Genomic DNA, 12,746 nt, shown 5'->3' on the forward strand with positions numbered 1-12,746 from the left:
TTCAAGCCCTGCATCGGGCTCTGTGCTGACAGCTCAGAGCCTGGAGCCTGCTTTGGATTCTGTGTCTCCCTCTCTCTCTGCCCCTCCCCTGCTCATGATCTGTTTCTGTCTCTCAAAAAATAAAATAAAACATTGAAAAAAATTTTTAATGAAAAAATACAAATAAAGGTGTAAGGAGGTCCTGAAACCAAAATGTTTGAGAACTGAATTGCAGCAAATACTTTGTAGGCGAGAGTGCTCCTGGTATGCATGTTTTGCTTTAACCATCCCATACACTCTCTTTTTTCTACTTTTATTTGCCAATTGCCTGTTTTTTCTGAGTGTTTGTTGTCTGAATAACTAGTTCTTTATCCTTGGAGGGGCAAATGCCCGCAAATGAGCGCCCCAGGAGACTTAGAAACTCCAGGAATGTGATTCTTGATGTTGGAGTCCTGAGTTCAAACCTGAGGTTGGACACAGAGCTTACTTAAAAAGTAAATAAATAGGGGAACCTGGGTAGCTCAGTCGGTTGACAGCTCAGAGCCTGGAGCCTGCTTTGGATTCTGTGTCTCCCTCTCTTTCTGCCCCTCCCCCGCTCACACTCTGTCTATGTCTCTCTTTATTTCTCTCTCTCTCTCTCAAAAATACATAAACATTAAAAAAATTTGGGGGGGGGGTGCGCCTGGGTGGCTCAGTTGGTTAAGCGGCCAACTTCAGCTCAGGTCATGATCTCATGGTTTGTGGACTGGAGCTCCATCCACATCGGGCTCTGTGCTGACAGCTTGGAGCCTGGAGCCTGCTTTCAGATTCTGTGTCTCCCTCTCTCTCTGTGCCCCTCCCCAACTCGTTCTCTGTCTCTCTCTGTGTGTGTGTCTCTCTCTCAAAAATAAATAAACGTTAAAAAAAATTTTTTTTTAGGGCTCCCGGGTGGCTCAGTTGGTTAAGAGGCCAACTCTTCGTTTTGGCTCAGGTCATAATCTCTCTGTTTCATGAGTCCAAGCTCCAAGCTGGCAGTGAGAAGCCTGCTTGGGATTCTCTGTCTTCCCCTCTCTCTGCCCCTTCCCCACTTGCACTATCTCTGTCCCTCTCAAAATAAATAAACTTAAAAAATGTTTTTAATAATAAACAAATAAACTTATTATGAAGCTATTGCCACCAAGTTTACCTTCATTGTGTCCGCAGACTAGCTAAGGTTAGCAAGGTTATCAATTAACTCCACTCAATTGTTGGGTCCCGATATTTGCATTTTCTCTCTCCCTGGTCACCTGATCTTACTTTCCCCTGCTCTTGTTGCACTGGGATTGTACCTCCCAATAAAGCACAAGCATGTAGGGTTTGCCCAGACCTCTATTTACTAGGGAAACTGGACTAATAGAGTCATCATTAGCTTATATTCTTGGTAACAAAATAGATATACAGGTATCCCCTGCTTTTCAAAAGTTTATGTTATGACACTTTGCTTTTTTTCCTAATGTTTTTTAAATTTATTTTTGAGAGAGAGAGAGAGCACGCACGCACAAGAGAGAGAGAAAGTGCAAGCCGGGGAGGGGCAGAGAGAGAGAGGGGTCAGAGGATCCCAAGTGGGCTTTGTGCTGACGCAGCAAGCCCGATGCAGGGCTCCAACTCATGACCCGTGAGATCATGAACGCTCATACGACTGAGCCACCCAGGCGCCCCACCACTTTGCTTTTAGGAAAGACCTACATTAGTACCTGTTTTCACTAACAGATAAAAAATCCAGAAGGGATTTTCACTTTTTCAAAAAAAAAGGTGAAAAGTGCCAATGGTGCTCAGAGTTTGTTTGTTTTGCAGTCAACTGTCATGGAGATCTCCTTCCCTGGGAACTAGACTCAGCATCCCAGCATCAAGCCATCATAGCTTTGGACTGTGTGAGCATCTGTGCTTGATCTCAATTTATATTGTGCATTTGTTAGCAAGATATGACCTAAGGTATGAGAAAAGCCTAAAAGATGAGTCCCCAGCCAGGGGAGCATGTGACTCTTGGTCTCAGGGCTGTGGGTTCAGCCCCACATTTGGGTGTAGAGATTACCTAAAAATAAATTTTTCAAAAAAAGGAAGAAAGGAAGGAAGGGAGGGAGGGAGGAAGGAAAAGAGGTTGATTTTTGGATCTGGGAATGCTAAAAAAATTTTTTTCATATAAATTAATAGTAGCTGCTTCTTTGCTTTATGCCTTTTCCGCTTCCAAAAGTTTTCATAGAAATGCTCTACTTCCGGATAGCAGGGAAAACCTGTGTGTGGCTATTCAACTCTTCATTTCCATTCTCCTCCACCCTTCTCCATTCTGATCTGTTCCCCCAGAGTGACCTTTATGGGCCACATCATGGCCTCCCTGTCACTCTGGCTTCTGGGAGGTTTCAGAGATGGGAGGAGCTGGCAGGTGATGGGAGGGTAGGAGGAAAGGGAGATGGTGACTTTTATTTCCCAGCTCCCTCCCTGCATGAGCCACAGGTTGATAAAGGTCACATTTCTCCATTGAAGGAGCTCCCACTGAGCTCTCTCCTCCAGGCTCTCCATTTCCAGCTCCAGTATGTGTTCCTTCTCTTGGCCTCTCCAGGAAGGGCTCTCCACTCTTGCTAGCCCCAGCATGCTTCACCCATCCCTTGCTGGTTTCCCTTATTCCTGCCTAGACCTCTGTAAATAGTTCTTTAATTAAACTCTCCTTGATTCCTTTGAGGCACCATATGTTTCTTAGGCGGATTGCCATCGAAATACACTGAAGAGTTGAGTGACTTTCCCAAAGTCACACAAAGAGTAAGTGACAACACTTGAGAGCACTCTAACACAGAAAAGGGTGACGTCCTTTTGGCTGTGCCAGCCTGCCCAGGCCCCTCCCAGAATCCTTGGCCCTGCGCAACTTGACGGAATCTGTGATCCTTTTGTTGGGATGGGATTGAATTCCCTAGGGCTCCCTTCCCAGACCTGGCCAGCAACTCCAGTAACCAGAGCTGTGTGAGAAGAAAAGGCCAAGCCACTGGGGTAAGCCGCACCCCGAATAGAGGTGAGGTCTCTGGTGAGTCACGCCACTGAGGGGCCACCTGCTCCATCCCAAGGGCTTGAGCTAACCTACGGCCCGCCTCACCAAGGACCCAGAACATCAGCCTCACAGCACCTAGCTGTCCTCATCTTCCACCTTTGCCCACAGGGTTCTCCACTCCTCCACCCCCCACCCAACAGTGTCCTGGAGCTAGGACATCTGCTTCCCACCCCCACCTTGGGCCTCCAGAGATATGAGATGCTCACAGGGCTCTGGGTGGGGCCTCTAGGCTCCCTGCTTCCCCTTTCCAGCCCTAGATCCTCTCAGATTGCCGGAGATGGGCTCCAGCCAGGGAGGGTGGGGCGGCTCCTGGGACCATCAGGAGTCACAGGCTGCCTAGGCAGTGACAGAGCTGTGGCTGGGAGCAGACCTTCACCCATCTCCGTGCCTCCAGCTGACTCAAATGTGCCATGTCCCAGCACCTGCTCCTTCCATTTGTGATCCTTGGTAACTCAAGGGATAAGAGATGGCTGCAAGGGAACTGGGCCTTAGTATCTGGGAAGCTGGAAAGCAGAACGCCTGGGTTCTGTGTGGGTAGTGGGGTGTCAGAGGAGGAAAGAGAGGAAGACATCAGGAAGAATGAAGGAGTGAGGTGTCAGAAGGGAGAATAGCCTACCAGAGGGGAAAGGGGCCTGGATGCCAGGAGATGGCGTAGCTCTAAAGCTTGGGGGCAGGGAGGCAGGGAGGGCTCATCAAATTATAGGTCTCTAGCCTCTTCCTGCTTCCCTCTTTCCAGCCATCAGCCCCATCCCAGGAGCTCTCCAGGACTCAGGTAAGGCAGTTGGACTGGGGGGTGGGGGTGGGGGTGTATCACATGGGAGGCAGAAAAGATGGGAGGGGTAGCATGGGTGCTCCAAGGGGATGCTGAAAGAACAGAGAACTGGGGAAAGGGAGAGAGGTAGGGGAGGGAGAACAGGAAGATGGGGACTGGGAAGTGTCAGGGACTAGAAGTCACCAGTACCTTCCTCTCTCTTTACCCTCCAACTCCCAGCTCTCAGTCCTACCCAAGAAGAACCTGAAGATCTAGGTAAGGAGAGTGGGGGTTCCTCAGATCTTAAAGAAGGTTAAGCCTGGCTAGGCAGTGAGGAAGGTGGAAGTCCTGGGGCACGTGGGTGGCTCAGTCGGTTGAGGGTCCCACTTTGGCTCAGGTCATGATCTCTGGTTGGTGACTTAGAGCCCCTGAGTTAGAGCCCCGTGTCAGGCTCTGGGCTAACAGCTCAGAGCCTGGAGCCTGCTTCAGATTCTCTCTCTCTCTCTCTCTCTCTCTCTCTCTCTCTCTGCCTCTGCCCCACTCATGCTCTGTCTCTCTCTCTCTCCTCTCTCCCTCTGTCAAAAATAAATAAACATAAAAAAAAAAGTGCCTAAGTCCTCTTTGTTCTTTGTTCAGAGGTGCAAACTGAAGCCGCGCGGGAGACAGGGCTTTGTCTTGAGTTACCTGGGCCTCGTGCCTAGGGACCAGGCAGGCTATGACCTCCATGGTACCCCATTGCAGACTGCGGCCGCCCTGAGCCCTCTACCCGAATCATGGGGGGCTCAGAAGCGCAGCCAGGCAGCTGGCCGTGGCAGGTGAGCCTGCATCAGAGGGGGGGCCACATCTGCGGGGGCTCCCTCATCGCCCCTTCCTGGGTGCTCTCCGCTGCTCACTGCTTCGTGACGTGAGTATTCGCCCACGTCCAAACCCTCTTCAAAAGCCAAGCCGGCCCCGCAGCTTGATCCCATGCACTCACCGCCAACTTGGAACCGAGCTGCGCCAGTCTCCCTGCCCAACCTCGAAGTTCTCTTCGAGGGTATCCTTGTTCTGAACACGGTGGATGCCACCTGCAGACTCGACCCACCGCTCCACCAAATATCCGGGTCTGAATTCCGTCTTTCCAATGTCCCCCAATCAATCATCCCCAAATCGCATCCACTCCTCCCCTTTTTGGGAATGTATCTCAACCTGGATCGCCCTAGCCCCTAATCTGGATCCCACTCTGCCCCTCCTGGGTTGCTACTGATCCCACCTTCTCCCTCGCTCTGAGCGAGATCCCACCCCCACGAGAGTCTGTCCCCACCTTGGGGTCAACCTAACCTCCTCCTGCCTGGGCCTCCGCGCAGGAACGGGACCTTGGAGCCTGCGACCGAGTGGTCGGTACTACTGGGCGTGCACTCCCAGGACGGGCCTCTGGACAGCGCGCACGCCCGCGCGGTGGCCGCCATCCTCGTGCCGGACAACTACAGCAGCGTGGAACTGGGCGCAGACCTGGCCCTCCTGCGCCTGGCCTCGCCCGCCCGGCTGGGCCCCGCCGTGCGGCCGATCTGCCTGCCGCGGGCCTCGCACCGCTTCGCTCATGGCACGGCCTGCTGGGCCACTGGCTGGGGGGACATCCAGGAAGCGGGTGAGTGAGGTGAAGGGGTCCCGGGAAGCAGGTTACCGGAGAGGTGGAGCCTACTGAGCGGTCCTTGGGGGAAGACCTCGGGGCGAGTCCTAAAAGCTGGGCCCTGGGTGGGTGGGCCCTCAGGGCGGGGGGCTCAGGAGGCGGGGCCCACCGAGTGGGGCCTTGGGTGGGGTCCTGGAGCGCAGATTTCTGCCACGCTGCAGGTAAATGCTGTGCAATTGTCCATCTATCCTCCTCCCCAAGGGCTCTCAAACTAAGACTACTGACTCATCCACCCCGATTCCCTCCTCACCTTTCCTTCCAGGTTTTTGTTGTTGTTGTTGTTGTTGTTTTTTCCTTTCCTGGATATGGGATCTGAATAGGGTTCCCATCCTAGCTCGGCTATCAGACAAACCACTTCATCCAACCCATTTCCCCCTCTGAAAATTAAGGAAAAATAGTGCCCAGTTCGTGGGGTTGTTGGGTTAAGGATTAAATGAGAAAATCCATGTAAAGTTTATAGCACAATACCTAACAGCAGTTATTAATGTACTTCAGATATTTTTGCCCTAGGTGATGGTGCACTAAAGCACAGCACCTGGCATATCCTAAGCGTTCAGCAATGTCAGCTTCTGCCCTCCATTCCCCTGTCCCTCTTCCTCCCATCCTCCCCTCCCCTCCCTTCACTCATCTCTCTACTTTCCCACCTCCTGTCTTCTCCCTACTTGCACTCATTCATTCGTTCAGTTCATCTTTCCTTCATTCAACAGGTATTTCTTGAACACCCCCTTGTGGCAGGCACCAGTGAGGAGCCTGGGCCAATCATCCAGGCCCAAAGTTGTACCTTCTAAACTAGGGCAGTTGCAGTGACAATTCCAAGAAGTCACAAATGAGAGGTCTTCAGGACTTGGGAACTGATTGGGGAGAGGAAGCTGAGACAGGGGTCACAGCTGACAACCCAGCTTCCATGCTTGGCAGCTTGGTACAGGACCACACCTTAGTCTACATGGCACCTTTGTTGAAAAGCGTGCCCTCTCAAGATTGACACAGCCCATGTCAGGGCTCAGATCTTAGTGATTTTCGCCCGCACAGGCCTCGTTTATTGTCTGGATACTGCTCTCACTGCACAACCATCCGTGGAGGCTCTCACTGGGTGCTTGATAGGGCCATTCCTGAGATGAGGATATAGGAAGAACAGAGAGGAGCGGGAGGTGACAATGACTAGTTTTGAGTGTAGCAGTCCAGGGTGCCATGGGGTATCTAAGTAGATGTCCAGGAGGCAGCTGAAGGGCATTAAGCCGAGCTGGGGCACAGGGGACTTCCTATCTGCCTCACAGCATTTGCTCTCTGGTTCGACCTGCAGACCCCCTGCCTCTCCCGTGGGCGCTACAAGAAGTGGAGCTCAGGTTGCTGGGAGAGGCCGCCTGTCAGTGTCTCTATAGCCGGCCTGGCCCGTTCAACCTCACTTTCCAGCTATTGCCAGGGATGCTGTGTGCTGGCTACCCGGAGGGCCGCAGAGACACTTGCCAGGTGAGGGGAGGCCCCTGCATCTGCCTCACAGGGCCAGGCAGAGCCCTAACCAATAGGAAGCATGAGGAATAGACAAATATCTCTCTCAATGTCTCTGAGCCTCATCTGCAAAAAGAGGGCAAGATTGCCAACGGATAGGATTGATGAGAAGATTATAAATGGACAGAACTTGGGGCTCAACAAGAGGGCACTGTTACTTATGGCAGCACAGTGCGGAGGTTACCTGCCAAGACTCCAGAGTGAGTCAGCCCGGTTGGAAGTCCAGCACCACCACTTACTAGCTGTGTGACCTTGGCTAAGTTATTTAACCTCCATATGTTCAGACTTTCTCATCTGGAAGATGGAGATGATACTTTATAGGTGGCTTCACCCTACTTCATAGGGTGGCTATGATGATTATAGGAATTTGTATATATAAAAGCACTTAGGGGGCGCCTGGGTGGCGCAGTCGGTTAAGCGTCTGACTTCAGCCAGGTCACGATCTCACGGTCCGTGAGTTCGAGCCCCGCGTCAGGCTCTGGGCTGATGGCTCAGAGCCTGGAGCCTGTTTCCGATTCTGTGTCTCCCTCTCTCTCTCTGCCCCTCCCCCGTTCATGCTCTGTCTCGCTCTGTCCCAAAAATAAATAAAAAACGTTGAAAAAAATTTTTTTAAATAAAAGCACTTAGGACAGTGCCTGGTCTTTAATAAGAGTTCAAATAAGCATTAGCTATTATTATTATCCCCCATCCCAGTCCATAGCACCGCACCTATTACTTAGTAGGTTCATTTTAAAAAATGAATTAATTCCTCACAGATGAGAATTTTCCAGATATCTTGCTGAAAACAAAACATAGTATATTTTAACCATTTTCCCCAGGAACTTTCCTCCAATGGCACACATTTTTGAGGGCACTCAAGCGTGGATGGTGGTGATGGGAATTCAAGCTAGATAGTCTTCAGCGTCCCTCCCAATTACGAGGTTCCGAGACCTAGGGACATAATCCCCTGCCTTCTTGGACAGGATTGCAACAATTCAAATTCCTCTAAACCAAGCACTGTCCATTAGAACCTCCTACAATGTTCTATACCTGTGATGTCCAGTATGATAGCCACTAGCCACATTGGCTATTGAACATTTGAGATGTGGCTAGTGTAACTGAAAAATTGAATATTTAATTTAATTATTTTTTAATTTTTAAAAGTTTATTTTGAGAGACAGAGTGGGGGGGGGGCAGAGAGAGAGAGGGAGAGAGAGAATCTCAAGCAGGCATGCTCCACACTGCCAGCACAGAGCCAGATGCAGGGCTCAAACTCACGAACCATGAGATCATGACCTGAGCCAAAACCAAGAGTTGGTCCCTTAACCGACTGAGTCACCCAGGCACCCCTATTTGAGCCATTTATTGAACAAGAATCAGTTGGCTCTGAATGAGAATGAGACCTGAAGACCTCTCTAACGTGGCCTTTAATGCATTAGCTTGCTGCCTTTGGCTTTGGCTGCTCATCAGCCTTTCTGCCTTAGAAAGCTTTCTTCTGTTTAGAGTTGCAGGGAATGCAGAGGACAAGTACAGCCAGGGCCAGTTTCCAGAAGGTGGCTCTATGTTTGGCAACAAGAAGAGGTTTAGAATCTTTGTGAGGTGGCCTAGTATAAGCTGGTGGGTCCCTGGGCTGATCCCCTGACACTGAATTATCTACCATCAGGGAGACTCTGGGGGCCCCCTGGTCTGTGAGGAAGGCGGCCAATGGTTCCAGGCAGGAATCACCAGCTTTGGCTTTGGCTGTGGACGGAGGAACCGCCCTGGAGTCTTCACTGCTGTGGCCCCCTATGAGGCATGGATACGGGAACAGGTGATGGGCTCAGAACCTGGGCCTGCCTTTCCCACCCAGTCCTGGGAGCCCCAGCCAGGTCCCTGGGAGCCCACTGATGAGAACTGCACCATTGCCCTGCCAGGTAAGGGAGAAGGACCCCTAGATGTCACCTGGACATGGAAGATTTGAGTTGGGGTGGAAACTGATGGTGGCCTGGGAGGCCCCCTGACCCAAGTCTCTCACCCCTCAGAGTGCGGGAAGGCACCAAGGCCAGGGACCTGGCCCTGGGAGGCGCGGGTGATGGTGCCAGGATCCAGACCCTGCCATGGGGCGCTGGTGTCTGAAAGCTGGGTCTTGGCACCTGCCAGCTGCTTTCTGGAGTGAGTGAAAACGCAGTCTTAGATTTTTTCCCCTCCCCTCCCCCCATCGGCCTGAGACACTATCGAACTGTCCCCAGCCCTTCCCCTGGGTAGGGTAGGAGTAGGGGTGGAAGGGCACATCGGTCTGGAGTGCGGGGTTTCACAGGCAGGTGTAGGATCCAGCTTGCAAAGCGGGATCCTAGTCTACTGGGGGCAAGTACGGGGTAGTATAAATTCTATCAAGGATGCCGGGTTCTCTGGAAATCCAGAGTCCAAGCCAGACATGTGTGGGTTTGAGCCGAGCGCGCAGGATGTGGCCCACGTCCCAGTTTCCCCCAACCCGCAGCCCCATCAACTCAGACCTCCTGCCCCGAGACCTAGACTACTGGCGCGTGCTACTGCCCTCGCGTCCGCGCGCAGAGCTGGTGGCACGCTTCGTGCCGCACGAGAATGCCTCATGGGACGACACCTCGGATCTGGCGCTGCTGCAGCTGCAAACGCCGGTGAACCTGAGCACCGCCTCGCGGCCAGTGTGCCTACCTCACCCAGAACACTATTTCCTGCCCAGGAGCCGCTGCCGCCTGGCGCGCTGGGGTCGCGGGGGTGAGCAGGGGCCCCACGCAGGGCTGGGCGGAGCCGGGCCGGACTCCTCAGCAGCGCAGGCTCCCTTTCTTTTCTCTTCCAGAACCTGAGCCCGGACCCAGCACACTGCTTGAGGCGGAGCTGTTGGGCGGCTGGTGGTGTCACTGCCTGTATGGCCGCCAGGGGGAGTCAGTGCCGCCGCCAGGAGACCCTCCACACGCGCTCTGCCCCGCCTACCAGGAAGAGGAGGAGGCGGGCCGCTGCTGGGTGAGCGACGGGGGCGGGGCCCGCGGGTCTTAATGCGAGGGGTTGCCAGGTCAGGGTCTGAGAGGAACTAGGAATGAGGCCGAGCACTCTGCGGGCAGGGACGGGATTAAGGCGGGGCCTCTCGCTGGGGGCGGAGCCTAGCCCTGGAGGAGTTTGGGGAGGGGCCTGAGACGGGCCCTGGGCGATGTCTGACCTTCTTGCTACCCCTAGATTTAAAGAGAATCTTAAAGTGAGGGCTGACTTCTTACACAGATTACTATTGGAGCCTGGCTTGGAGGAGGTGGGACTTGTTTTGTCTGAGAGAGAGAGAGAGAGAGAGAGAGAGAGAGAGAGAGAGAGAGGAGTACAGGAAAGCCCCAGGACCTTTGATAGCCTCTCATCAACTTGCACATGCTCTTGCTGCAGAACTACTCTCATTGGAGCCTTCTGTGCCAGGAAGAGGGGACCTGGTTCCTGGCTGGAATCAGCGACTTCTCCAGTGGCTGCCTACGTCCCAGAGCCTTCTACCCCCTGCAGACCCATGGCCCATGGATCAGCCATGTGACTCGGGGAGCCTACCTGGAAGACCAGCTGACTTGGGACTGGGGCCCTGAGGGGGAGGAGACTGAGACACAGGCTTGTCCCCCTCACACAGAACATGGTGGTGAGGGCTTAGGGCTTAGAGGGCTTTGGGGCTCCTGCGTGTGCTAAGATCCATGGCAGACCCTTCAGGGGTCAGCTGTGGAGCCCTCACTTAGGTGGTCACCTCCTCTCCCCTAGCCTGTGGCCTGCGGCCAGAGCCAGCTGTGATGGGTATCCTGTGGCCCTGGCTGGCAGAAGTGCATGTGGCTGGAAATCAAGTCTGCACTGGGATCCTAGTGGCCCCAGGCTGGGTCGTGGCAGCCACTCACTGTGTCCTCAGGTGGGTCTCACCCATCTCTTGGGCAAGAGGGAAGAAATGGAAAGATGGGCAAAAGAACTTTTTTTTTTCAAAAGGACTTTTAAAATAGTGGGATATAATCCCTTTAGGGCTCTTACAGTACAGGGAACCACTACAAGTGTTTTGAGATAGAAGAGAAATTTGGAAAGAGGAATAATGAAGGAGCTAGTGGAATGACCTTGGAGTTCATTCTGCCCTGTCCTCTGGATTGGGCAGGACTTTATAGCAATTCGGGGAGCAGGAGGTCACATTGGGCTTTGTTCCAACAGGCCGGGCTTTACAACAGTGCCTTATATTGAAGTGTACCTGGGCCGGGCAGGGGCTAGCCCCCTCCCACAGGGCCACCAGGTATCCCGGTTGGTCATCAGCATCCGTCTGCCCCGACACCTGGGACTTAGGCCCCCCCTTGCCCTCCTGGAGCTGAGCTCCCGGGTGGAACCTTCGCCATCAGCCTTGCCCATCTGCCTTCACCCAGGGGGTATCCCCCTGGGGGCCAGCTGTTGGGTGCTGGGCTGGAAGGACCCCCGAGACCGAGGTGAGAGAGCCCAGGGTCCTGGGTGTGAGAGGTGACTGAAGGCCAGAATCCCTGTGACAACCCTCTCTCCTCTCTCTAGTTCCTGTGGCTGCAGCTGTCTCCATCTTGACGCCACGACTCTGTCACTGTCTCTATCAAGGCATTCTGCCTCCTGGGACTCTCTGTGTTCTGTATTCAGAGGGTCAAGAGGATAGGTGTGAGGTAAAGGGGCCTGGGCGTCCTGGTCCAGGGAGGGGAGAGGCAGTGCTGGGCAGCTGGACCCTAGAGAGAGAGCAGGGTTGGAATTCTTGAGTGCTGGGCCCCAAATGGGAAGAAGTGTGCTTCCTAGCTGGACCTCAGAGAGAGACCAGGGGCCTGGATGCCTAAGGATGTAGAGAAGTAGTGCTTTGTGGTTGGACTCTAAGGAGAAGGTGCAGTGAATCAGAAGGAAGGGTAAGAGACCCTTTTGGGCTTGGCCCTGACACTGCAGGTGACCTCAGCACCTCCGCTCCTGTGCCAGACCGAGGGAGGCTCCTGGGTCCTCATGGGCATGGCTGTTCGAGGGAGCCGGGAGCTATTTGCTGCCATTGGCCCTGAAGAAGCCTGGATCGCCCAGACAGTAGGAGAGGCCCATTTCCTGCCTCCCAATGGCTACCCCCACTGGCCCCCTGAAGGCAGCGACCTCTGCCCCCCCGACCTGGCCAGGGCCTCAGGCTCCCCTCAGGCTGCTCTGCTCCTGCTGCTACTATTGCTCCCCCTGATCCAGGGCTGAGGGGGCCTGGGTCCCTTGGCCGCCTCTCCTTCTCCTCCTCCACCCCCTCCAGCCCTCCACTTCCCGCCCTGTAGAGCTGGAATGTGGCCTAACCGGCTTTGTTCCCTAGCCGGAACCTCCAGAGGGCCCCACCCACCCAGACTGCAGCGGCTTCGGATTATTGGGCCTCTGTGCCTGGCTATTTTGGGCATGGGAATCCTTGGGGGCAGTGGGAAGCGGCCAATAAAGGTGTAAACACAGACACGTGGCCTTGTGGCATTGCTGGGGGAAGGCTGAGGGGCTGGGGGAAGCCCAAGGGATAGGGCCCATCCCTTCTGGGTCTCTGTGAGTCAGGCCTTGGGCTCCCAGGAAATGTGTCCCTGATAACGTGGCAGCTGTCCTTCATTCCTGCCCCAGGGCGGGGGAGGTTGGGTGGCAGCTGGGTGTGTGTCACCTCCCCAGTGGAATCAGCATCCCTAGCACCTGATAGACACTTCAGCCCTAGCTCAGACCCTACTTCCCTTCTCTCTCTGCCCCCTGCCATCCTCCACCCCTCCCAGACTGAGGGTGAGCGTTAGAGGAAGAGTCCAGGAGTCTGGGAGTGCAGAGGGTCTGTCTGCCTTATCCTGTATCTACAGACAGCT

General features: G+C 54.0%; 1 protein-coding gene across 3 annotated transcripts; it reads left to right on the forward strand.

The window, feature by feature from the left end:
• Window positions 1-3,444: 3,444 nt before the first annotated feature.
• Window positions 3,445-12,362, forward strand: PRSS36 (serine protease 36). Of its 3 annotated transcripts, none has more exons than XM_047087666.1 (15): window positions 3,445-3,481; window positions 3,771-3,806; window positions 4,026-4,061; window positions 4,527-4,689; window positions 5,132-5,412; window positions 6,755-6,921; window positions 8,603-8,852; window positions 8,961-9,090; window positions 9,416-9,672; window positions 9,755-9,918; window positions 10,324-10,561; window positions 10,678-10,819; window positions 11,107-11,372; window positions 11,452-11,573; window positions 11,842-12,362. In XM_047087666.1, the coding sequence occupies exons 1-15, from the start codon at window positions 3,445-3,447 to the stop codon at window positions 12,121-12,123; spliced, it is 2,571 nt and encodes an 856-aa protein (XP_046943622.1). In that variant the 3' UTR covers window positions 12,124-12,362. The 3 variants fall into 3 exon arrangements, with proteins under 3 accessions (XP_046943622.1, XP_046943623.1, XP_046943624.1); XM_047087667.1 differs by having other exon boundaries at window positions 9,755-9,903; XM_047087668.1 differs by lacking the exon at window positions 11,452-11,573 and having other exon boundaries at window positions 11,107-11,185.
• Window positions 12,363-12,746: the final 384 nt, after the last annotated feature.

The sequence above is a fragment of the Lynx rufus genome, unplaced genomic scaffold (genome assembly GCF_022079265.1).
Source record: "Lynx rufus isolate CCGP_SWC_20201006 ecotype Redwood Valley unplaced genomic scaffold, mLynRuf1.p SCAF_23, whole genome shotgun sequence".
Classification (NCBI taxonomy): Eukaryota; Metazoa; Chordata; class Mammalia; order Carnivora; family Felidae; genus Lynx; species Lynx rufus.